The sequence below is a fragment of the Neopsephotus bourkii genome, unplaced genomic scaffold (genome assembly GCF_033783945.1).
Source record: "Neopsephotus bourkii isolate Nb327-2 ecotype Australia unplaced genomic scaffold, CSIRO-AGI_Nbou_v1 NB_1760, whole genome shotgun sequence".
In the NCBI taxonomy this organism is placed as follows: domain Eukaryota; kingdom Metazoa; phylum Chordata; class Aves; order Psittaciformes; family Psittacidae; genus Neopsephotus; species Neopsephotus bourkii.
Window position 1 is genome coordinate 558,026 of NW_026902234.1, and position 26,390 is coordinate 584,415.

At 42.4% G+C, this 26,390-nt stretch overlaps 1 protein-coding gene across 2 annotated transcripts; it reads right to left on the bottom strand.

The window, feature by feature from the left end:
* Nucleotides 1–5,733: 5,733 nt before the first annotated feature.
* RP2 (RP2 activator of ARL3 GTPase) lies at nt 5,734–24,673 on the bottom strand. 2 transcript variants are annotated; one of them, XM_061377860.1, is made up of 5 exons: nt 24,473–24,673; nt 14,508–15,173; nt 12,786–12,900; nt 11,536–11,621; nt 5,734–8,304 (listed from the first exon to the last, which is right to left on the bottom strand). In XM_061377860.1, the coding sequence occupies exons 1-5, from the start codon at nt 24,617–24,619 to the stop codon at nt 8,221–8,223; spliced, it is 1,098 nt and encodes a 365-aa protein (XP_061233844.1). In that variant the 5' UTR covers nt 24,620–24,673; the 3' UTR covers nt 5,734–8,220. The 2 variants fall into 2 exon arrangements, with proteins under 2 accessions (XP_061233844.1, XP_061233843.1); XM_061377859.1 differs by lacking the exon at nt 5,734–8,304 and adding an exon at nt 10,638–11,117.
* Between the last annotated feature and the right edge of the window lie 1,717 nt (nt 24,674–26,390).

Sequence of the window (26,390 nt, forward strand, 5' to 3'; positions counted from 1 at the left end):
ACTTTATACGCAATGACTTTATCAGGAGCAGATGCAGCCCAGCCCACAAAAGGTGTTGCACAGCTATCTTCCTTTCCCATGCCTGGAATCACACACCACTCCTCCCCTCCTCATCCACTGTCTGTTATATGTCAGGAGAAGATGACAAGATGACATCCAAATCCCTATTTCTAATCCACAGCTGTACATGATGGGCTCAAGCACTAAAAGATAGGTGACACGGAAAAACTCTCAGCAGAAAGACTGTGGGGCTTCTAATTTCAATAAATGCTTTTATGTGCAAATAATTTTATTTTTTTTTAATCTTATCCTCTGTAACTCCTGGTGAACTATTTACCACTTGAAAATAATTTACACGTAATTATATTTACATTCAGATGCATTTCTATAGGAAGGAACATGGAGCAAGATGAATAAATAGGAAGCAGATTGTACACTGTTGTGCTTTTAAAAGACATATGCAACACAGTTTCCACATTTTCTTGGGAAAGGATGAACTACAGATGCTCTTATGCACCTAGAGAATATAAAGAATTTACAAAGCCAGATGTTAACACGTTGATAAAATATAGTGCAAACATGAAGTTTTCCCAAGGGAGGAATGCTCAGGAAACTAGAAGTATAAGAGATATGGTGAAGATAAAATAATGTATACATGTATACCATACTCAAGTTGAAGCAAGTCATTATTCAGCTGTGCAAAGGCTGCCCATAGTATATTAGGGCATTGAGAAAGTTACAATTAAGTAATGTTGAACATCTGAGAAGCAGGGTCACACAGAGATTAACATGGGCTGGAGCCCCAGAAGAAGCATCTGTAATTGAAATACCTAGAAGTATTGCAGTGAATTTCAGGACAAAAGCATTAATTTTTTTTTACTAAATCTGCTTTCTCAGATCTGGGAAAAAGACAACAAACATGCCATGGTATCCTGGAGAAGAAATAAGAATTAGAAAGGCCTGGGAGGACTAATTCACGCTGCTTACCTCCAAGTCTTTGCAGCATACCCAGCCTGCACATAGAGGCTTCCATGGGCATCTACTCTAGTTGACTCTGTTAAAATACACAGATCCCAACACTTGATACACCAACTCTCTTTGCAACTTGCAGAACTGCATAAAACTCACTTCAACGGTAGATCGGGTACCATGGGTGAAATCTTGATACGCTGTCCTTGAAACCAGAAGAAGCACTGGCAGCTACCAGTGAGAGACACAACAGCTTAACTCCCTTCTTTTCCTTCCACAATGAGCAAAACTATTGAAGTATTACCATAAAGCACAACCCCCCACCTGCAAACGAGAGAGCTGATTATCACTGAAGAGTAACTTTAATTCATCTGTGGAAAAAAATGCAAAGCAGAATCTCATCTAAGGACGGCTAGTTGTCTTTAAACTCTCTCATGACTAAAACTGCTTCTGATACTACTCGAAATAGAAGCAAAGAGTGCTCAGAGCTTCAAAAGATGGTCTTTAACACTTAAATCCAATCCTTTAGCACCTGTTGGAGCAGCTATCAAAAGACCTCCTCAGGTCATCGCACAGCCCTTCCATTTAATCTCCAGAACCCTTAAAGAAAAAAAGCCCCTGAAGCGGTTTTCATGGAGGAACTTCAGGAAAAGGGGGGCGGGGGGGGGGGGGGGGAAGGGTAAGGTCTCCCCTCATAGAAAGATCAGCACATTCAGACAAAAAAACAGTCGTGAAGCATTTACTTTCTATAGAGCAAAATGTGCAAGCTTCACTTCCCAGGATATGACAAGTTCAAAGTTTTGTGCTTAGGGAGATCTTTGATTTATCTTTCTCCTTCTAAGATAGTAACACAGAATGGAGAGCACTGCCAGCAGCTTTCAAACCCTATCGGTACTATGGCTCTGTACCTGAGATTCACGCAGGTAAGTACCTAACAAAAAAAGAATCAAAGAACACATCTTATGCCTGTTTTAGCAAGGGAACAAATTTTGTACCTTGCCTAAAAGAGCTGGAGAGATAGCTGCTTCTGTGGTGACATGCATGCAGTTTGGGGGGAAGATCCCACCTACAGTACCCAGCATCCATGCGAGTGAGGGGAAGTAAGGGAGGAAGGAAGGCTGCTCCTCCACTGCCCAGAAATCACAAGTCAATGGCTGCTCCACCCTTCCCCACCCCTCCAGAAGTTTCTGTTTTTTTAATTTTGAGACACACAAGTTCAATGGCTCAAACAGCCACAAAGTTTTCTTCATACTGAAAAAGTGATTATAAGTTCTCTTCACTATGACCAGGACAAAAGGCAGCTAAAATGAAAGTGGAGATTCTCACAGGACTGTATGAGCTGGGACTTCATCACCACAATACTTATGATAAAATGAAGCTGGTAAAGCAAAAAGATGCACATTACTGACATGCAGATACAGAGTAACTTTGAGCTTCCAGTACTGTAGAGGTGCCTAGCCTTAAATTTAGTCTCATCATGTGGGTAGAACCTGTAGTAGCACATTGCTTTTAGCCTTTGCAGTTTGGGAATGTCAGAAACTCAGTCACTGAAACACTGTCCAAGAGCCTCTTAACCTCACCATCATTTCCTGCCTATCAACTTTACCTGATCCTTTTAAGGGCAAACTTTTTATAGCGGATTTAACAGAAGGATGTGAGGAAAATTCACATGTCTTTGGAAGACCTCTTAGACCCCTGACAACACTGGCAAGTTTAAAGCTTTGTCTAACTGGAAAGAGGATGACTCGCACTTGACAGATGCTGGTCACATTGCTTAACACATTCTGGGAGGGTACTCAGATACTCTAGACATTACATTGTACATAGCTGGGGATTATCACTAGCTGCAGAAAAAGTAAAGGGATGAGCAGTTGCACATTTTTCTTTGCATACTCAGAAAACTTCAGAACTTTTTCAAAAGCTCCTCTCACTTCCCCCTCCTTTTAATCTCTCTTACTCAGAACCAGCGATGACTACATATGCACCAGGAAGACTGCATGACCACAAATATTAACAGCAACAGCCTTATGGCAACCAGGCATTCTGGAGAGATGAAAGCAGTAAAAAGCATTTTTCTATCAGACTGGGCACCAAGACATTAACATCTGGCCTGTTGAGACAGTGTGACTCCCAACCACACAGTAACACCTCCAGTACATCCTACTTTTACCGGGTTGGATGCTTGTGAGGTTTTCCCACACATAGGTGGTTGTGTTGAGAGACAGAGCTCAGACTAGATAGTTTTGAGAAAAGCTTCCAGGCTGGTAATACAAGTTGTTGCTATTTTCCAAACTATCCTCAGCAAATTGCTATAATTTATACTGCAAGCTTCACAGGTCCAGGGAATGGGATGGACCACTGCAGAGCTTCCTTCTAGCATATACTGCAGCAAGAAAGCAGTCCTACAACACACAACTTAATGAAGTGCTACAGCCCACTTGCATTATGCCACTCAGATCCATCCCTGCTAGAGACACTACTTATGAGCATCACTCACAGCTTTTTAGTACTGGTGGACTAGGATGTACACGTTTTAGGTCAGGCTTAAACATGCCTCGGAAGAGCTGTTCCTGCAAACCTCCAAAGACCTTTGTCATCCTTATGAATTCAGAAGGCTTACTCATTACTTAAAAAAGAAATGGCACAAAGGTCACAAGGAATCAACAAGGAAGCTGATAGCAAAAAATCCTACTGTTTAGGGGCTGCTACTAGGTCTTGAAAGAGTCATTTGTCAGCAGCTTTTATTAAATCTTTAGGCAAAAAGCCTGGGGAATCGGTACCTTCTAGACTATATTATCAGCAATGCTCATTTCAATATGTACAGAAAGCTGACTGCTGTATGAATAAACCTTAAACTTTCAAAAGCCAACATTTAAGAGAAAATATTGCGCAACAGAGTTCTTGCTCACACTTAAGTCAGTAAAGCTCATTTTTTTCCCCGATTAGTCAGAATGGTGGAAGCATATATTTTGTAATAAAAAGTTTCCGGCTGCTTTTTGAAATGGAAAAAATATCTGTCCCAATTATGTAAGTGCAGCCTGGCATGTGGCTTACTTTTAAATCCGTATATTTTATGCATGACTATGAGGTACGATACAAGAAAGTGGGTGTCTTCCTAGCAATTGGGACACAGATATAAAGCTTCTGCATCTTACTATTTGAGGATGTGATTGGTAAAAATTGTGAAAATACTTAAGGCAGCTTTGCTATTACTTACACGCTATGTAAAAAACCCGATTATTAGGCAACTCAGATCCAGTTGGGGCATAAGGTTATTTTTAAACTGTAAAATTGGACAATAACAGTTAAGTTTGAACCAAAAGCTTTGATTCTTTAATGCTTCACAATTTAACTCAAGATATTTTAAAAAAATACATTGACACAGTACTTCATGTTCTTAGCAAACATTTACACTTCATGCAAGTTCATGACGTGAACTTCTGCAGAGAAGGACTTGGGGGTGTTGGTCACCAAGAAGCTTCACATGAGCTGGCTTCAGTGTGTGCTTACAGCCCAGAAACCTACTGTATTCTGGGCTGCATCAAAAGGAGCGTGACCAGCAAGTAGAAGGAGGTGATCCTGCCCCTCTACTCTGCTCTCGTGAGACCTCACTTGGAGTATTGTGTGCAGTTCTGGCGTCCTCAACATGAAAAGGACATGGAACTGTTGGAACAAGTCCAGAGGAGGGCCACGAGGATGATCAGGGGACTGGAGCACCTCCCGTATGAAGATAGGCTGAGAAAGTTGGGGCTGTTCAGCCTGGAGAAGAGAAGGCTGCGTGGAGACCTCATAGCAGCCTTCCAGTATCTGAAGAGGGCCTACAAGGATGATGGAGAGGGAGTCTTCATCAGGGACTGTAATGGTAGGACAAGGGGTAATGGGTTCAAACTTAAACAGCGGAGATTTAGGTTAGATATAAAGAAGTTCTTTACTGTGAGGGTGGTAAGGCACTGGAACAGGTTGCCCAGAAAACTCATGGCCGCCCACTCCTGGCAGTGTTCAAACCAGGTCGGATGTGGCTTTGAGCAATCTGGTCTAGTGGAAGGTGTCCCTCCCCATGACAGAAGGGATAGAACTGGATGGTCTTAAGGCTCCTTCTAGTCCAAACCATTCAATGGTTCTATGATAAAATTGCCCTAGACCACCTCTAGACAGAAGATTCTCATTTCTGACCAGTTTAAACCCGAGTCTGGGAATGTATTTAGTGCTTACCTGTTTTCAGGACTTTTTACCTGTTTGCAGAGGCTAAGTGGGATTTACAAAGAAACTGCATTCTAAATGAATAGTTCTACCAGTATAACCACCACAATCTGTTTTTGCTGTGAGCACATCACTCTCATGCATGCAATAACCAAAGAGATAAGCACAGTTAAAAGCACAAGACTTTTATAAGTTAAAAAACAAACCAAAAAGAAACAACTCCATGCACACACAGATCAGGGAAAGCACTTTAACAGTCTCCATCCAGGAATCTCTCTACTTGACTCTCTACAGCTTGCTATCAGAATCCCTTCTTCCATATTTTATTAGGAAAAACTGCAGTGTAAAGTTAATCACATCCTTAGTGACTTTGGGGAAAAATCTCTGCTGTCAAGAATTCACCATTTTTGGAGGATGGCTGACTGCAGAGTTAACGCTTATTTTCAATTAGCTGTATCTATTTAAAGTCCCCACTTAAACACAGATTTCAGTTTGTATACTTAATATAATGTAATTACAGTTTGCAATATTTTATAACTTTAAAAAGTCTTCCAGAATCCAGAATTTGTATGTACAATGTTTATTATGAATCACATTCACAGTGCAATACAAATTACATAAAAGCTATACAACAAACATATAAAGACTACATGGAGCACATACCATTCTGTAATACATACAATACCTGATGCTTAAGCTAGAAGTGTTCTTAACACCTGTTAGCAAGAAACTGAAATCAAAAGATAAATAATTGGATTTTTAAAGTCCTTCATTATTTAGGGGGTTTTTATTAAAAACTCTTCAGATTGGTAAGCAGGCTATCAAGGTAAAAAAAGTTAAAAAAAGCAATATCCTGCTCTTTCCTAGCATTTAAAAAGTTTTTCCACTGATTCTAGCCTAGATTAATTTTTAACTAATCATCCTGTCCCCCAGAAAAAGTAGTCACAAAAATCAATTCAGCATTTTGTTTCCAGAGCAGGTTAATGATATAAAAAATAAACTGTGAACATACATATAACCATGCCTCAGCATATAAGTTTGGAAGTATTATATGTAGAAATTTAGAGACCAAGATGGTCCAATATGCACTGATTAGACAACTTACACAATGATAGTTCTGAAGTACATGACACAATGTTCTGTCCATAAAAAAAATACATTTACTGTATGTGTCTAGATTAATCCCAGCAAGTGTTTGTTGAGTTGTGCTAGTACTTTGGAGACTGATCTAAGATTTTTAGGCATTTTCACAGCCTCTCCTCACACATATATAAAGAAAATTAAATCCTGGCTGGCTAAGGGCAAATAAGTGGTAATTTCTGCTACCAGTCAAATTCTGGTGGCTGTTTGATTTCATTTTGCTTTGCCAAATAAAAGCATCTCCCAGAAGTGAGCATGTTTCTTATCTTCAGAACACCAATGGTTTATCAGGAGATATTCTTCCTTATTTCATCTATGATAACATGAACAAGAGGTCCCAAGGACATACTCTTTAAACTAATGGCAGGCATTTGCCTAGTAGCAATAAAACAACAGCTCAGAATGTCTCCTGGGCATGACAATCACAGATTTCAGGACAACACATTCTTTCATGTGCTAATTCTAAAAAATTAGAGAGATGTGTTTTTTGCCACCCACTTCTGGAGCTTAAGCACAAACTGAGGAGTCAAAACTCATTTTCAGTTAAGATGCACAACATCTTCCCTTGTGACAGATGATCATAACAAGGAAATTATTGCTTTAGCAGCTCAACACAGCCCCAGTCCATTCAATGGATTCTAAAGGCTACATAAACGGGCAAGCTACTGGTTTAATTAAGAAATTTGGTTTTGTGTGTCTGCACATGCAAACTGTTCAAGTATTACAGAGGGCTTGTAAACCTTGACATAAGCTTTAAGTACATGTAGAAAAATCAGTAAGGATGTAATGTACAAAAATAAATCAATCATGTATTTAATATTCATATAGGTTTGCATTCTAATATGTACTATACAGCAATAAGCATCCTTACAGAACAAATGTATCTCCCAAAATGCTAGTAGCACTTCTCAGGTCTGTTTTAAGAATCAACACAAAATAAACCCTATAGCTGTATGTAGTACTTTGCAGCCAAATTTTCAGTACTACTACTGAGTGTAACACCCTTCCCCTGGGGATCTAGCAAGAAAGAACTCTTTTAATGCCATCACAGCCCTTCTCTGACTCCTGGTTGCTATATGGCCCTTCTAGCAAACAACAGCACCAGAAAGTTAATGCTCCAAGTCCCAGGGAGCCTCATTTATATTCCATACATGGCTTAGGAATACCAGAGGCAGTTGTGTCACCAGAGACCCTGAGTGGACCTTAGAGCACCTTCAGTGGAGCACTCATGCTCAGAATTCATCTCAAAGCAGAAGAGCCTGCCAAGTGCTCACCACAACACTGTTATGATAGCTCTTGGCATAAATACTGCTGCAAACTACTCAAAAAAGATGGTGAAGCAGAATAAGACAGATGTACGTTTTATAAGTCATGCACTGCTTCTGAAAGCATGCTGCAAGGAGAATTCATTTCAAAATAGGCATTCAGAAAAAGTCAACGACTACAGCTTCCTCCCCGGCCCCCAGTGAAGACAAATTTGCACGTGGGAGTTTTGAGCAGCGAGTTTCACATAAATGCACTTTCTTAACAACATGTCTGTATTAAAGGTAACAATTATTACTGTATCAAATTTGTATGAGCACTGCATTTTTCCAATGTGTATTACCATTAGATGTTGATAAGGAATATTCAAGTGTCAACAGAAGTTTAGAAATCACTGTAAAAAGTTAGTAGAAAACCTCCATTGTCTCTGGAGTTGAAAAGTAAGTTTCAAACACAACACACATTGGAAGCTATGCCATTTACTCCAGTTCATGTAATGCAGTATGAAAACCACCAATAGCTTTATAAAAGGATATATAAGAAATACAAAACCAAATGACAAAACCTCTCAGATACTACTTCAACATTCAAGCCAAGTGACATCCAAGTGCTGAGACAAACCGTACGTGAACACCTTCATGTTAAACTTCACATTCCCATCTGCATGTCAGCAAAGTTGTAGAAATTGTCTACATCTTGAGATGCTGATGCCTTGCTTTCTGATACAAAAACCTGTTTTATTAAACAAGGAAATAGTTACACATCACTAATAAACACATTCAAGTACTTTTTGCTCATTTGAAGCCAGTAATTGTTATTTTTATATTTGCATTTCTTGAGAGGCTGGGTTCCACTGTGTGATTGAATAGTGTTAGAATTCTCTCAGCCCTCATGCACACTCTGTTACCGTCACCTGTTCCTACTGACATGCTAGCTGCAGTAACCCTAGCCTTCCAATGATGAGAATTAGAAAATTTGGGCTTGATTATTCAGGGACCACAGCTTCAGATATTCCCCTTTTAGATGTATTTTGCTCGGTAAAGTCAAACTCTGTCTAGGAGAGAGCAGGGGAAAAACAAGCATACAAAAACTTTAGACTACCATTAAGCTTTCCTTTAACAAAAAGTCAGGGTTTGTAAGAGACTCCTTTGCATTCTATTCCCCTCCAAAACTTGGCTGCTTCTTTATCAGATGATTACTTGTTTTTATATAACTTCAGTTACATTTGCTTTTTTGCAGAATTGAGCAACACATGTGAAAGTCCAAGCTCCATTACAGTCATCTTTGAAAGCTTTCAGCATATCCACTAAAAATGCCTTAGGCAATGCCCAAATAGTTCAGTGGAACAGACAGTGTTGTGGCTGTTCCTCAATCTGTACATGCAAGTGATAGCCTCAATCAAAAACTGGAGTTCTTACTATCTTATATTTTCCATACCTCAAGAGAAAATCATCACTGTCTGAGCACACTAGTGTTGGCACAGCCAGGTGAGCTATTTCAAAGTGATCTGGGACTGCAGGAATGGGTCATTCCAGATGACTCTGCTACAGCAGTCACCACTTTTCTGCTTCAACTCCTAACACCATGTGACTGTAAATGATGACAATTCCTGGAACTTGTTTGTACTTAAATTGTGTTTTAAGATGAATATCCTGTTGCCCAGTAAATTTCTAAATGAAACAAAACAAACAAACAAACAAAGATATCACCACAAAGCAAGTAGTTTCCTAGACTGTTGCTTGAATGCATGGTAGACTTCTATTTGAAAGGACTTAAAAATACCTACTAATTATTTGGCAGTTGTTCGGTGGGACAGCAACCAGTACCATAGCCACAACAGTTAAATACCTTGTTTCAGCACCCCCCAATACCAGGATATTGTGATTTACATTTTGCAGAGTATTTTATGAATGACTGATGAGATGGAGGAACAATATGAGAAAGCATGCCAAAAAGTCACACCAGAAAGAATGTCAGAGGTAAAGAGTGCAGACACTCCCAGTCCACACAAATAGGAAGTCTACTCAAGTGCAGAGCATAGAGCTCTCCTTGTAACATGTTGTTTCTAGCAAACAGCTCAAAAAACTGTGGTGGTACTATTACTGAAGAACTTTTCTACCCTTATTAGAGTACCTAAAGTTGCATTTATTTCAGAAACAAAAAAAACCTCGCGAAATTAAGGTTATTAATGGATGACCTGTGGTTTTCAAACGCAAATGTAGCCACCTGCTTAAAAACAGATTAAGCTCCTGCAGAGTCTTACAGGATACATGTATTCCTAAGAGCTTTTGTTGTTGTTTCTTGATCAAGGATACCTATAATTCTTTCTGAGTGCTACAACAACTCTCAAACATGATAAGGGCAGCCAAGAATGAAGTGAAACCATTTTACAGAGCATTCCTGAAGCTTCTGGTAGCAATAAGTCTGAAATTTGTTAATCCCTAAATTGTTTCTAGGTTGTGCCCCAAGGAAGAAATAGGTTTTTTTAAGAAAAGTATACTCATTCCCTTATCTAGGGATCCATGCACAAACCTAGTTTTTATCAGAAGCTTTGGAGTTATATTTTATCTAAAGAAAGATATATACTTCTCAGGAAGACTAAAGTTCTGCTTCTTAATTCAGTGCAGCAAGTATTTTATAAGTGAGGCAGATTTTACCATGTAACCAGGCTGTAAACAGAAGTTTTAAATCCAGAGGCAGTAAGTAATTTCATACTTGAAACCAAACCCAAACACTACCAATCACCTCCAAGAGCAATGCTTACTTCACAGCATGAAGCACACAGGCTGAGGTTTCTGATTTTCAGATCAGGACATTGTGCTGTTATAAACAAACACTAGTCATTTCCAATTAGGAAAATATGACATATTATTTGTTCTAGTAATCAATATCACTTCAATCTTTGAGTCGAGAAAAAGATCAAGAAGAACCAGTGAGTTACCTATCCAGTAACAGCTTTGTTCTGTATGGAAAAAGGAAACAACGCTAACCATATGACAGAAAAAAAACCCACAAAACCCCAAAAAAAAACAAAAAACCCAGCACTGTAAGCTCTTGTTTTAGAGAGACCACTTTTATGGTAAAATTCGCAGTGATAGCTTTTGGGTCAGAAGAATTGCTCGGAATGTAGTTCTAGGATTCTCTGGACTGACAGCCAAATCAAGGCCTGCTACACATCAGGTTTTTGCTGGTGCAATAGCAAATATGAAAAAAGCAAAAACATCAGCTGCATTAGAAATGACTTATTACAAGATAACTCCTTCTCCAGAAACTGGGCTGTCTAGTTCCTAGTAACTCTTTCAAAGGAACCAAAAGACAGGAAGTTGCTGTATGGACATTATGTCTCAGAGACATTCTAGTCTTCTTTGAACAGCTGCTTCACAGCAAAGGGTTTGTCACTTTCTTGTTACCAGGAGTGCTCTAATTATTTCTAGAAACTTTCTCAAAACCATTGCCATTTAGAGAAATGAGGACAACAAGCAAAGTGGAGGTGTGGTGTCTTTGAAGGAAGGCATTTTGCAATATCCTACACTGCAAAAGTAAACCTTGAAAAAGGATGAAATCCTGAAATCTCATCATATTGTCTTTGTCAGGATTTAATAGACTGGAACATCACAAAGCAGACTTCAGCATAACACTTGCAGCAGAGCTTTTCCCTGCTATATTTATAGAACTTGTTTTCACTATTATGTGAAATAACAGTTGGAAGTGGAAATCTTCTATTCTTCAATTGATATGATGGGGATTTAGTACTTTCTTTCAAGGGCAATTTTTCTTGCCCCTGACGATCAACTTGAGTTTGGAGTACAAAAAACCACAAAACCCAACAAAACACAGGATATTCAGGTTTTACTATTCAGAAACCTAAAAAGACCGTGCAGTATGTCATCACTATGGCTTTTCCATGAAGTACCCCAGACATTCTGTGACATTTTTTGCCAATAAAGCAATACAACAGCTTACCTTGGTCCCACTGAAAACATCATTTACAATGCTTTGACATCCTTCCACAGCACCATCTCCATTAAACTCCAAAGCAACCACTGGACCTAGAAGATAGTTTCATCTAGAATCAATACTACTTTTAAGCTTGGCATTGAAACAGTAGACTTTTCAATGCACAGGGAATTGTGAAGCTTGCAAGAGGTATTTTATGTTTTTTGCCTGAGCAGCCATAATGCAAGATAAAGAATTAAAAACACTTAACCACAGCTTCAAAGTACAGTGTTATCTGAGAACAAAATATCTGAAATTCCATGCTCATTTTTGCAGAGATTCTGGCAGAATTCCAGTTTACTTCTTGAACAGCAGTAATGGCACAAAACCACTAAGGAGCACAGGGCATCATGGAAGTGAGTCAGATTATACTGTTCAAGTAGTAAGCCATTTCACTGACATCTGGAGTAGGACTGAGTCATTCAGGCATTTTTGCCTCAGTCCCAAGATAGCAAACTGCCTGATTTTTAGACTTGTTCTCACTCACTATTTGCAGATCCTTTTTCTCTGGTTTCATTTTGAACACGTTATTTCTTCCCACATGGGTGCAAAATAGCCTTTAAACTAGACTGCCATCTGAGAAGTACAGTAACTTTTGGTCTGTTCTTGCAATGAGCATCGTAGGCCTCTTATGTTACTATGAAAAAACCTGAACGTTGCTACTAAGTTTGGGAGCTTATATTGAGCTTTAGCATATAACAGATGGCAAGATGTCAGTACTTCTGCAGGAAGAGACAAAAAACAATTACAGTCAGATCAATAAAAAGGCTTCTGAAATACTCTGACAGTACACCAGTTAAACCAGGAATTTAACACTTGCCTGCTTTATACATATCTATACCTATTTGCTTGAATATGTATACGGAAAAACTGAACATCTGGGTATTGAGCAGCAATGGTGAGAAGTTAGAAATAGTCTAAAAGGGTGAGCTTTAACCACTCCCGACAGATCTGCTTGTGCCGCTGCTCCTGAGCTATACGGTTGCACCACTAGAGGGGAGGCAGAGCCACAAATTACACGTGGAATAGCTCATTTCTGATGCCTTCAGGAGTTTTGGCTAGTTTAGGACCTCACTGAGGTTTCCAAAACTCATCTCAACTGGGTTTACACTACGCCATTGAAACCCAAATTTGTCCTTCATTCCTCTTTCTTCTCCAGAACTCTCTAGTGACAGCTAGATACCTGTATCAAGGGAAAGCAAACAACACAAGCTCACCTTTTTCAAGGAGTGAAATGAATTCTGATGCACACTGCTGGAAGACTCTGTGAGCATCCTCTGCCTTCATGGAAACTTCTTTAGTCTGTACCAGTTGAAAGCCTTTACCAATCATCTGTTAACAGAGAAAGAATTCATGTTAAAAATACTTTTAAGGCAGAGAGTTCAGCTCAAATATCCATATTACACTGGAATAGACCCATTTTTCCCAAACACACATCAAGCCACAGAGCAAAGGGTCCCTTTTTTATTTTTTTTTTCAAAAACCATTGCTTTTTCTAGATTTCTGTTTATTTTCATTCCATTCATCCAGATTTTCTCCTCTGGCCTAGTGCACCTAGAGGAGTAAATGCAAATGGTTTTGGTTTATATGATGGCCCAGGGTTGTGGTTTTTTGCCTCACAATCTCTCACAAGTTGAAACTAATGGAAATTAAAAGCATTCAGCATCTGGAGTCAAGCAGTTAGTTCTCATTAGTCTGCAATAGTTCAGTCAAGCGTTAGCTCAAACTCTCATCTATCCACTGGTACAGTTTTCCATTTTGGAAAAATAGTTACAAACTTTGGAACACATGCAGCTTTTTACTTCAAATCTGATACAAAACTAAAAGCATGTGGAGAAGGATGAACTGTATTTGTACTTCCACAGCGTCCATTAACCTACAGAGCTGCAAGATTTCCACAGAATTTCACTAACTAGGCTTTTAGTGTTGTCTTGACTCTAATTTCTAAAGAACTACTAACACAAAACACATCTATTATCCTCTTTACTACAGCTATTCCTTCTCCGGATACCCATAAGTATCATTGTCTCCCTTCACTCAAGTAGCTGTTAGTAGCTCAGTTCCATAAAAAAACAAATGAGCAGTGGGGGGAAGGAGGAGCATGGAAACACCCCACAGCTTTCTTTCCCTGAAGTTAAAACACAAGGGAAAGACCTCCATCGGTTGTTTTGTTGATCATACAGCACTGGGATCAGCAGCTTTTGCAGATACCTCTTCTGTCGGAAGCTGTAGCTCATGGTTACTGGTTCTGCTCTGTCATCCCTGGCACTCCAGGGTGCTAAAAGCAGCCAGCCACTCCCAGGTTTTAGCCCCAGGAAAGCCCCAAATCTTGCCAAGCTTGGAGCTGCTGCCTGGAAGTTAAAAAAAAAAGCCAGGAAGAGACAGCACCAGCTATTTAAGTAATGGAAGACAGCTATCAGCTGTGACACATACTCACTACCTCTTCCAGGGAAAAATTCCAATACTGGGTGGCAGGGGGAATACAATTTAACATGTTGGGGTTTTTTTAAAGTCCCTGTTAGTACTGGTGAAACTGTCAGGCCAGGCTGTTTTGTTAGCTGTGACTTGCAGGGCAGCAAGCTAACAAGTTAATTGGCTCTTTGCCTTTCACAGGCATTGCCTATCACTCACGACACTTGGCCAAGTTCATCAAATCAACTAAGCATTTTCTTCAGAACATAGCGTTGGTGTGTGCCATAACAGAAAAGTACACTGGAACTATTACAAGATAGACGCGCTAGTCCCAGAATGTCAGATGTAAAACAACAGATTGGATCCAGTCTCTTACCTTGCTTTAAGGTTTTAAACAGTGCAGTTGGCCTGTATGGTTAGCAGACAAGCAGGGCCTCTGTGTTCTCCCTTCAGGGAGCACCAGAGGCTGTCTAGAGGCAACTTCAGTTAGAAATTCAAACAGCTGAATGAAGACAAAGGTTGCTCACCTCATCAATTAACTTCCTGGCATTTGCAGTTGTGTAGTCACCAGCGAAAAACACAGCCAAACACGATTCATCGCTGTTTTTCTGTCTCTGCCCTCGAGTTACTGGTATTATGCTCCTTGTGGCATCAGTAGAAATTCTGACAGCTTTCAGCTCCTCAGAGCTGGGCAGAGGAACATAATCTTGGACTACAGCATTCTCCGGCAAAAGGCCCCAGTTATTTTCTCCTGACACAGGGGTAAAGTCATGGATGTTGCTCCACGTGTTATTGAAGATACTCAGTCCAGCATCTTTAAATTGTAAAGCAAGCTCAGGATAATAGTACTGGAAACATCCAAATCTCATACCAGTGGAGGACTCAATAATGGGCTGGGTAGCACAGCACAAAAATACCTCCAGCTTTCTGCAGTCCCGAGTGCGAAACTGTTGACAGGCCACTATACATTTACAATCTTTGCAGTCACGGAAAAACACGCTGCCCTTTATTGGTCCTAAAAAGATTTGGCAGTTTACACAGTCATCAATAGTGATTGTAGCAGAATTGTCAAATATGTAGATCTTACAGTTCTCACAGTCCTGAATGATGAATTGTTGTCCTGCTACTTTTCCAGGCAGCCGGCCCACAGTTTCATCTTTAAGTCCAGAAAATGTGTAATCTTTGGGGTCAATCTGAAGAAGGAAGAAAAAAACCAGAAAACATGAAAGCTTCCCCATACAGCGACTATTATAATGCTAAATGTGAATTCACTTGTATTAACCGAGGTAGCACTGAATTGTACAGGATAACATGACAGAAAACTCTTCGAAGAATGATGAAAGATTAGAAGCAGATCTCTTATCTAAACTACTGTAATGCGCAATGAAGAACTGAAAGTATACTTCTGAGATGCTCCAGGAAGAAACCCAACTAACTCAGTTGGTCCTCTGATACAGAATGGAGGCAGGGGCAGCTAGCTCTCTCTGTGGCCTCTAAACTGTTTCAATGTGGGTATTAAGATAATAACTGTAGTAAAATGGCCAACAAACTTGCAGATTCATACAGATACATAGTATCCCCTTTTCAAGTAGCTTTCTCAGTCATATTTTACCACATCTCAAGATGTTGCAAGGAAACCCTGCTGCTATCAAGCAGTACCTTCTTTATTATGTTTGCAAACTACAAAGACCTCACTTATCTGAGCCACAGCATTATCTTGTGCTAACAACTACAAGATTCCTGGACTAACAACAGCTACATGACTGTTTTAGCTACAACCAACAGGCAAATATTGGCAGTGGTGGTGCAGAGGCACGTTTACTGACATCTCCTCCATGCTCCAGCATCCCACTGCCAAGGAGAGACTCTTGAGAAAGGCTGTGGCTTCCCCTATTGGGGAGCAGGGACTGAAGAGCCACATGGTGCCCAGGATGGTCTGGAACACAGGTGGAGAGCATGAATAATACAACCCATGCTGTCGTAACACCAAAGGAATCTGAGCTAGTTCATTTCTAGATAGACCTAAGTCTCAAGACAACTATAATTCCCAGAGCAAATTCTACTCTGCCCTCTTGTGAAAGCTTATTAAAATAGCATTTAGAAGTATACAAGTACCTGAACTAGTTTAACACAAAACCAATTCACAAACCTGCTTTTGATTTTCTGCCTGAGGGCCCCAAATTTTGCTGCACGATAATCAGTGTTAATGTATTACAAAAGTTTCTGTATAGCCTAACTTGTAAAAAACTCCTCCTCCCCAGTATTTCAAACATTTACATGAGATTTTGAGACCAAAAAAAGGCACGAACCAGGATGGGCTGCCACCAGACATCCACTAAACCAGCTCAGCCTGTGTAGCTTTAGTCCAGAACAGCTAATGGAAGCTAAGGTACTAGTTCCACCAACTTCTAAAATGTACTCCTTTATATACAACATACCTGACCTCCAGACAGGAAAGTAAGTTTGCAGCTGACGAGTCTTCCAAATAAAATGCAAATTGAGACAATGAAGATGGCTTCCTAGAAATCTCCCCTCAATCATACTTAATACCACTGGAACACACCCAGGAAAGTTAGTTGGAAGAATTTCAAGCAAAATTATGAGGCTCAAATGATAAAGTATGCATCACGGAGACAGCCACATGGTATAGATAGTAGGATAACCATGTATCAGGATTCAAACCCTCTAAGGTTTAAAGTCTTATGAAATGTTCTACATTTGATCCATATATAAGATATTTGTATTAGTTTTGTCCCATCCCTGGCAGTGCTCAAGGCCAGGTTGGATGGGGCTTTGAGCAAGCTGGTCTAGTGAAAGGTGTTCCCACCCATGGCAGGGGATTAGGAATTAGGTAAGCTTTGAGGTCCTTTCCAACCCAAACCATTCTATGATTCTATGAAGTATGAACATGCAGAAGTGTCTAGGCCTGGGAATGCACTTTTCTTGCTTGTTTTCTTTCTGTTAATTCCCCTACTGACAAAAATAGCACATAAATCCTCTTAAGTCTGTGTGTCTACCTTATAGCTGCAGCTTTTAACGTCACTGGGTCAGCAGCTGATTCTTGGATGTCATCAGCTGAAGTCCAAAGCTGAACCACCATCTGTTGTGATTAAACAGACAGGGAATGACTTTTTTGAGAACAGTATTTAAAAGGGAAGACCTTTCTGTAAGTGGTTTAGAAAGACTCTGCAAATTCTTGTTTGCTCAGCCAGCTGGACTGAGATGACTAGGGGAGAACCATAATCCATTAAGTACAGCAGTAACTTCTCATATTTGTGGTGGCATGTCATTACTGACTGAAACTCCTTTTCTGATGGACCCAGTGAAAAAGTCTTATTAAGACATAAAGCCATACCAGAAAGAGTTCAAGAAGCTGTTGGGATCCTCAGCCATTCTAAGTACAGTTGCCATTTAAAAACTGTGAAGGTCTAGTACTTCTGAGTCATCTTCCAACTGGGAACTCTCTAGTCTTAGTGCCAGTAAACTGCATAATGGTGGTTGAAGGGATGTACATTATCTACAGCCTTCATGTCTGGCCTCTGACCTTCCTGCAAGAAAAGTGTTTACAGGAAGGAAAGCTGCTTAATACACCTTGCACTTGTTGCAGCAGAGCTTCCTAGAGTTCAAAGCAATCATAACAAATTTTGTTTGTCTTCACTTCTCTCCCGTCTTTGTTCTTTAAAATCCCTGCTCCTTACAATTCGTCCTTCAGCCCTTCATAACAAATTTATCACCAGTGTCATTGCTGATAACCAAGACAGACTTGAATATCTCTGTCGAGGGGGAGGAATATTGTGCAAGCAGGGATTACTTTTTCGTCATCATATCTGATTAGTTTCAGTCCCTCTATGGAGTAATTCTTGAACCTGCACATAGCACTTCTGTTAGAAGGTTTCAACTCTTGAACTATGCCCATATCTATTACTGCATGACTCATAACTACTCTAAAAACTCCTTAAATTCAGCTGAAAGCATTGAAAGTTGCCTCTATAAATACTGTCATCATTTGGACTTACACCAGCCTGAGGAAAAGACATAGCAATGTACTGAGGGATGGAGAGTAAAGCAACTGCGTGAGTGGGATGGGTAGATTTGGACAAAGTTCTTTGAAGCTTTATCCAAACGCAAAGGATAAATAGATGAGTTATCAAACAGTAGATTTTTGCTGACCTGACACATACTTACGATTTTACAGCATTAGTTGCCCAGATGAACAGACAGAGAAATCTACATAGCCCTGACCATGGTTATATAAGACTGCAGAGGTTACTTTCTTCTGCTGGTGTTGGTCTTTCTAGCCTGCTTTTTTGCTACGTTGCAAAGACAGAGCTTAAGAAGCAGTTAGTGCTGACTGTCAGGGGAAGGAAGGTGGACACAGTGGTTTAATACTAACCTGATGATGATAGTGCAGACTTCAGAGACTGTGAACATGAACTAAAAAGGCAAACGGCATCCTGGCTTGCACTGGAAATAGCATAGCCAGCAGGACTAGGGAAGTGATCATCCCCCTGTAGTCAGCAAACTCCTTAGCGTGGTGAACAAACTTGTCTCTAAATTGGAGAGACATCAATTTGATGGATGGACCACTCGGTGGATAAAGAACTGGCTGGATGGCCACACACAAAGAGTTGTGGTAAATGGCTCAATGTCCGGCTGGAGACCAGTAACGAGTGGTGTCCCTCAGGGATTGGTGTTGGGACCGGTCTTGTCCAACATCTTCGTCACTGACATGGACAGCGGGATTGAGTGCACCCTCAGCAAGTTTGCCAATGATGCCAAGTTGTGTGGTTCGGTTGATATGATGGAGGGAAGGAATGCCATCCAGAGGGACCTTGACACGCTTGTGAGGTGGGCTGATGCCAACCTCATGAAGTTTAACCATGCCAAGTGCAAAGTCCTACACCTGCATCAGAGCAATCCCAGGCACAGCTACAGGCTGGGCAGAGAAGAGATTCAGAGCAGCCCTGATGAGAAGGACTTGGGGGTGCTGGTCGATGAGAAAATGAACATGAGCCGGCTTCAGTGTGTGCTTGCAGCCCAGAAAGCCAACCGTATCCTGGGCTGCATCAAAAGGAGTGTGACCAGCAGGTCGAAGGAGGTGCTCCTGCCCCTTTACTCTGCTGGCCTTAGGTAATATGGTTTAGAGCGAGGTGTCCCTGCCCACGGCAGGGGGGTTGGAACTTGATGATCTTAAGGTCCTTTCCAATCCTAATCTATGATTCTATGTAAGAGTCATGTCAGGGGATGACCCAGCTCATGTCAGGGAAATAAAATTGAGCTCCTGATTCTGGCAATAAGATGATTTATTTTTCTTACCATTAAACTCAACTACTACTCTCTCAAGCGCTCTCATCTGAAACTGCCTGTAAGCTGTGGTTAGCTGACTAACCAGTATTTTTCACCTAGGCCAAAATAAAATTGCAAGGTGGATGGGAAGTTTCACACATCGTTATAAAGGCCACTGTGTAGGACAAGCTATTGCTGCTTCAGAGGCGCTTTAGAGCAGAGCAGTTTAGAAGGACATACTTAAGCGCCAAATTTAAAAAGTATCTGTAAGTTCTGGTACCTCTGAACTTCTCCTTCTGAAGAGAAGTAACTGTTCCTGTACTGTTTTGATGGAAGTAAGTAAAATTGTCTCCCCCAACATAAAGGAACACACATGGGCAGGGATGCCTCACAATAGAACATGTTGCCCAAAGCTCTGTCCAACCCTGCCTTGAGCACTGCCGGGGTGGAGCATTTACCACTTCTTTGGATAACCTGTTCCAGTGCCTGGAGTTTCTTATTATACCTAACCTAAATCTCCCCTGTTTAAGTTTTAACCCATTGTCCCTTGTCCCATCACTACACTCCCTGATAAAGAGTCCCTCCTCAGCATCCTTATAGGCCCCCTTCAGATACTGGAAGGCTGCTATGAGGTCTCCACACAGCCTTCTCTTCTCCAGGCTGAACAGCCCCAACTTTCTCAGCCTGTCTTCATATGGGAGGTGCTCCAGTCCCCTGATCATCCTCGTGGCTCTCCTCTGGACTTGTTCCAACAGTTCCATGTCCTTTTTATGTTGAGGACACCAGAACTGCACACTGGACACTCCAAGTGAGGTCTCACGAGAGCAGAGCAGAGGAGCAGGATCACCTCCTTCGACCTGCTGGTCACGCTCCTTTTGATACAGCTCTGAATCTCTTCTCTGCCCAACCTGTAGCTGTGCCTGGGATTAACCCAACCCAGGTGTAGGACCTTGCACTTGGCATGGTTCAACTTCATGAGGCCAGCATTGGCCCACCTCTCAAGCATGTCAAGGTCCCTCTGGATGATCTCTTGCAATACTCGCTTGGGTTTGGTGCCCTTAAGCACTGAGTTGCAACATTCTCTGGAGACTGTTGAAGTTACTCACCTCTGGCAGATTTCTAGATTCTTACGCAACAAGAAAAGGTGGAATGGGAGACAGCATGTGCAAGTTCCAGTCACTAGCATACAGATTTTAATCTTGGAGCATCTCCTGCCCGCCCTGACTTCAAACATGGCCAATACAACAGTCTGAATGCACATTTCATTCTACTCTTTGTACTCTTCCCTCTCTTCCAGAGTACCTGTAATAGTGTAAACTGGTCATACTCATACTTTTCTGAGCAGCAAACCATTGCCAAATACAACAAATAGAAGAGGAAGAAGAAAGGAAGCTACCACATGCTTATTTCTGACTTCATGGGAAATATTGTTTAATATGAACCTGCAGAGCTTTTCTCAATTGATAGTCTACATTTTGAGGAACACGCCAGCAGTTCTGGTGCACTGTGAAGCATAAGGGAGATGCTTTGGATTTAAGGACAAAATATTTGTTTAGTTACAGGAAACAAAAAAGTGATTTTATTTATATTCCAAAACAAGATATAAAGCAGCTACCTAAATGAGATCTAGGTAGTTCACAATGCCCACATCAGCTCAGACCATTTTAGCACAGTCCTCGAACATAAGGTTAACAACAAAAGACCATAGTTTATATAGGAAGCTAAACCTCTGAGGTTTTAAAACAGCTTAAATACAGCCATCACAAGCAGCAATGATAGCTGTGTGTTTCCTATCAACTAAAGCAGTCAAGTTGCAAGTCAACTGACAAAAAACAAAACCATACTTGTTCCTTCTGAAAGGAAAAATCATCTGGGAAGGAAAGTCCCTCTAAGCTTTAAACGCCATTGCAATCCTAATCCTATTTCTTTGAACATGAGACAACAGCAAAAGAGACCATGAAGCTTTGTGTGTTTCTTCTCATGCAGGAAAGGTCATAGCATGTGGGTGTATCTGCCATAACAAGACATGAACCCCCAGTTCCCATCTCTACATACACATATTCAGTTAGTGCTGTAGTCATCACTCTGGTCACACATGTAAATAACATCTGTCACACAGAAGGAAGTCAGGTAGGAAAAGAAAAGGGAGTCCAGGAGCAGAAGATCTTACATTCCATATAGAAACCTAGCTAATGGTTGAGGAGGCCTGAGCACCACCAAGTTCCTCTCTCACACTTGGTCAGAAGGAGACTCTCACAACAGCCTAATGACATCAACACATAACAAGTCCCCAGAATGCAGTGCAGTAATAACAAACTCTAATAACTGTGCTGTACATAGTCTCCTGGACTAACAATCCCAGAGAAACTGAATATTCATCCTTTTCCCTTCTGTTTGAGAGAGTCTGATCCTTTGATTCTTCTACTGCACCACAAGTAATCTTTACTCAGTTCTTCGAACCCAGGGGTCAGCAAGCATTACAGAGATCTCAATAGACTTACACTGCAACCTAAACTTGATTAATTTTAGTATACTTTAAAAACACAGGCTTCTGTCCTCACTTAAATGAGGTCATGTAGTAATCTGAAAAGGCCATTCAGATTCATATACTTGCCTTTATTTCAATTCAACTATCAGCACTTTATAATATTTTGTATTTAAAGTTTTCTGCCACATGGTCCATTTTCAGGACTATTATACAGGAGTTACGTGTCAAGGTTCTTCTGGACAATCTCTTGTAATGGGTTTGGAGCCCTTAAGCACTAAGTTGCAACATTCTCTGGAGACTGTTTGACTATATATGGGTGCATAGTAATACATACATACATATGACTATTATATTATACATAATATAACTAGGATATCGTCATATTACTCTTTGGCTAGGTCTACACTAGCAAACAGTACCAATACTAATAACCTTTTGCCATCAGAACATAATTAAAATACACTACAGTAGCAAAGCTACTTCAGAAGCAGAAGAAATAGTTTCACTGGAGGAACTACTCAGGTTCAGAGCTTTTTACAGCACAGCTGTCAGCTAGCAGTCTCACTACAGCGAGTGTCAGCAGGTCACTAGTTTACAGGAAGACAGCTGGAATGTCTGAGTAGCAAGACTTACCCACCGGTAAGAATGTACAGAGGATAGCTTAGAAGAACAGCAGGCAGTTGCCAGACCTGTGTGAAGGACTGCACTATATAACCAGAACCACATCACTGGGTAGGAGTGCCTAAAATGAGAAACCCACTCCCAACCCTAATGGTGCATCAATACATTATTAAAAGTATCAGAGACAATACTTAAAGTTACCACATTAACACAGTATCACTTAATACAAACTGGGATCAACATGTTGATCCCTGAGTGCTAAGTGCTCAGTATTCCTTTACAGTATCAGAACTGCTTTCCTGGTTTAATGTACTAAGCATATGCCCCCCAAAGCCCAGTGCGAGATAAAGCTGAAAAGAACAAAAGAAAATGGGCTTAAAACAACCATTCTTAAGCTATATAGTATTAAAATCAAGCAGCTAATTTGTCAGCTTTCCCAGTTCAGTAGCAAAGCCCAGGCTCACAGATTCTTCTGGTTTTTAAGAGTCTTTTCTAAGTCTTTTACAGAAAAGGAGGAAGTTGTTGTACACTCAATATATTACATGCTTTGCTTCCCCCCCCCCCTCCCCCTCCCCGAAATGGGTTATTGGTGCTTCAATAGCCTTGTCTGTTAGCTTGAACCTACTTCTAGCACATCAGCAATGGCCATCTACTTAGCAACAAGGCTGACTGTTCTCTAAATCAAGTGTTTCTATGTCGTGGCTTTCCTCCTCCTAGTTTCAGAAGTTAGCACCGTATAAGCAGACTGGATTGAAAGTCTCAGATCTGTCAAGCTTTAGCTGATGAATTTGCTTAAAAAAAATTAAAAATTCAAATGCTCACTTAGCAAATTACTTCTGCAGAGGACTAAAATTTCTTCTGCTGCTCTAAGACAGGGTTTCAATACAGCCCTCTCCTTGTGAGAAGCCTCCATAGGAGTAACAGGTTGCCATGCTCCTCTATCCAGCGCTGCACTGCAAATACCCACTAGCAAGTCAAAGCAACAAGCCCAACACAGATCAACCATCTTTATCCTCAAGGAACCAGTTCCCCAGGGTCAGGTGCATGCTCTCGAGCTCTCTCAATCTCAGTTTGTCTTAATCTCCTTGGAAGACTTAAGGGACACCCTAGAGCCGTGTTTAAAAAACCAAACAAGCTAAGCATTCAAATAAATTAATGCATTTTCTTTTCTATACTTGCAAAATGAGGCCTAAAGGTTTGAGGATTTTGTTTGTTAAAATCACATCGAGTTTACAGCTGTTTTCCCCCTCCTGCCACCCCAAAGGCAGGTGGAGAGAAGGGGAGACGTAGCAGTGCTATGTCATATGAGGAAATGAAACTTGAAATGGGGGTGGTGAGAAATATATTTAATCTAGCACTTCAGTGCTTTCCTGCTGCCTTCAACAGGTCAGGAAACAGCACGGGGATGGGTTTGTCTTCATCTATCACTTCAGGGACTGATAGCGTAATTCTAGTTCCAATCGCTTTCAAAAACAAACACACACCCCAAAATACCCCAAAAACACAACCTAAACAAAAAGATCCCAACAACCCAAGCAGGAAGAATAAACATTACTGACAACCAGGGCACAAGTTCTATACCTCCACTGAAGCACCAGGAGCGGGGACTTCACCTCAGGCCGGCAAAGACCGCTACTGTCCGACAGACACAGGCCCACCGCCCGCAGCGCCTGTCCCAGCTCACGCTGACGGCCATCACCATGGGGTGTATCCCACCCCAGGGCAGCAGCCGCCGACACCGCCGCGGTCAGCTCAGCCGGACCGGGACCGCCGAGAGCACAGGCGAGCCACAGGAGCCAGCACACCGCCCTCTCCGCTTGCGCAACCGGAGGTAAAATCCTTAGGCTAAATACTTCTCAATTGCTTAACAAACGCACTTAACTGCACGGACCGAGCCGTAACAGCGGTACCGGGGGAGGTGAACTCCCTAATCGCTCCCCCCCTTCCTGCCCTATGTCCAGCGGTCACCGCCGGCGCCCCGCCACGGCTACAGCCCCACGCCCCCCCTACCCCTGCCGGCAGAACAGAGCGAGGGGCTGCCCGGCGACCCCGCAGCCGATACCCCGCCCAACGCAGGGACAACAGCAGGGGAGATACCTTGGCTCGCTGGTCCCAGCTGTACTGCGGCGCCTTTTCCTCTCCAGCCGCCTCATCTTGGCCGGCTCCCCCCGGCGCCTCTTGCTGCTGCTTCTGCTGCTGCCCGTCCTGGGCCGGCTTGCCGCGGCGGGAGAAGCAGCAACCCATGACAGCACCGGCACCGCCGCCACCCGACCGGCCGGCCTGCGAGAAGACACTAGGAGCGGGGGAGCCCGCGCCAGCGCAGCTCCTCGCCGCCCCGCCCCGCTCGCTTCCGGTTTCTCGCCGTCTCCCGTAGCGACCGCAACACTTCCACCCCCTCCCCGGCTCGTCCCGCCCTGGCCCAGCCGTCAGCAGGCGGGCCGCGGCTGTGTCTGCGTCTGGCAGCGCCGAGCTGAGGGGCCCGCCGGAAGCGGGGGTCTTCAGTGACTGCTTGCCCCCTCTCCCGCAGCGGTGAGGGTGTCCCCACACCCGTCCCGAGGGAGCGGCCCCGACCTGCCCCTGCACCGGCACCGGGTCGGAGGGGTCGGTAACCGCTCATGAACCACCAGCCCTAATGGGGCGAAACGGCTGAGCCTGTGGGAACCCGTGTCCCAGCTGAGGCCGCGCGCGGGTTCCCCTGTGGACGTCACAGGACCGTAGAACGGTTTGGGTTGGAAGGGATCTTGAAGGTCATCTAGTTCCAACCAGAAGCAAAATGTGAGGTGCAGCATGTAAATACAAACCAACCGCTCCATCAAGTCATCTTCTGCCGGTGCAACCCGTCCGGTAGGCAGGTGCCTCACCCTCTGGATGTGTTACACGGGGCTATAGCCGCCTTGCTCATGCTTCCGAGGGGTCTGCCCCAGAAGATTCAGCTTCCCTGGCTTCTTGTGAGCATCTCGGAGCACCAGCAGCAAGTGGCAGCATGAGAACCCACAGTGTCCTACAGCTCTGCACCTTTCTTTGCAAGTAGCTGGGCCTTCTTTGTGGGTTGTGGATTGTTTGGGGTTACTCCTTCCCCAAATTAAAAACTATAAAAAAATATAATAAAAAACCCACAGTTTTTATCAGACCGTCCAACCGTTCAAAGACATTTTCCTAAGATTTTGCAGATTTGATTCCTGGGGTAGAGGGGAAAGACTTACGCACTGCCTCTGAGGCTGTGTTACCTGGTAGTGAGTGGGTCGACATTGGCCAGCTGCCCACTCATCTACTCAGTCACTGCCCCTTTCAGCAGGACCAGGGGAAAAAAGATGAAACGCTTGTGGGTTGAAATAAAGACAAGGAGATCATTTACCGTTTACCAACACAGGAAAAACAGAATTGCCTTGGGGAAAATTGTTTGCCAATTAAAAATAGTTTGGTGGTGAGAAACAAAGCCTAAATGAAAACAACACTTTCCCTGAGTCAACTTCACATGTGCATTTCCAACTCCTCTACCTGCCACCAGCACGTCTCAAGGAGTGCAGAGAAGTTGGGGAATGGGGATTGCCATCAGTCTGTCCCTGCTCCTCTTTGTTGCTCCTTCCTCCTCACGCTTTGCTCCAACATGGGTCCTTCCATGGGCTGTAGTCCTTCAAGAAGCACTCCAGCGTGGGCTCTCCACCGGCTGCTGTTCCATCAGAAAATATCCGCCTGCTCCATCACGGGGTTCTGTATGGGCTGCAGTGTGGATATATGCTCCACTGTTGTCCTCTCTGTGGCTGCAGGGAGACCCTTGCTGCAGCACCTCCACCCTCCATTTCTTCTCTGACCTTGGTGTTTACACTGTTGTTCCTCACTTTCACCCCTCACTCCTCTCTCTCACACTGCTATGTAGTGGTTTTGCCGTTTCTTAAGCATGTTTTGGTAGAGAGTGTCACTGGTATCACTGAGGGGCTCAGCTTTGCCCTGTGGTGGGTCTGTTAGAGCTATCTGGAAGTGGCTGTGTCCAGTGTGGCAACCCCTGGCCTCTCCT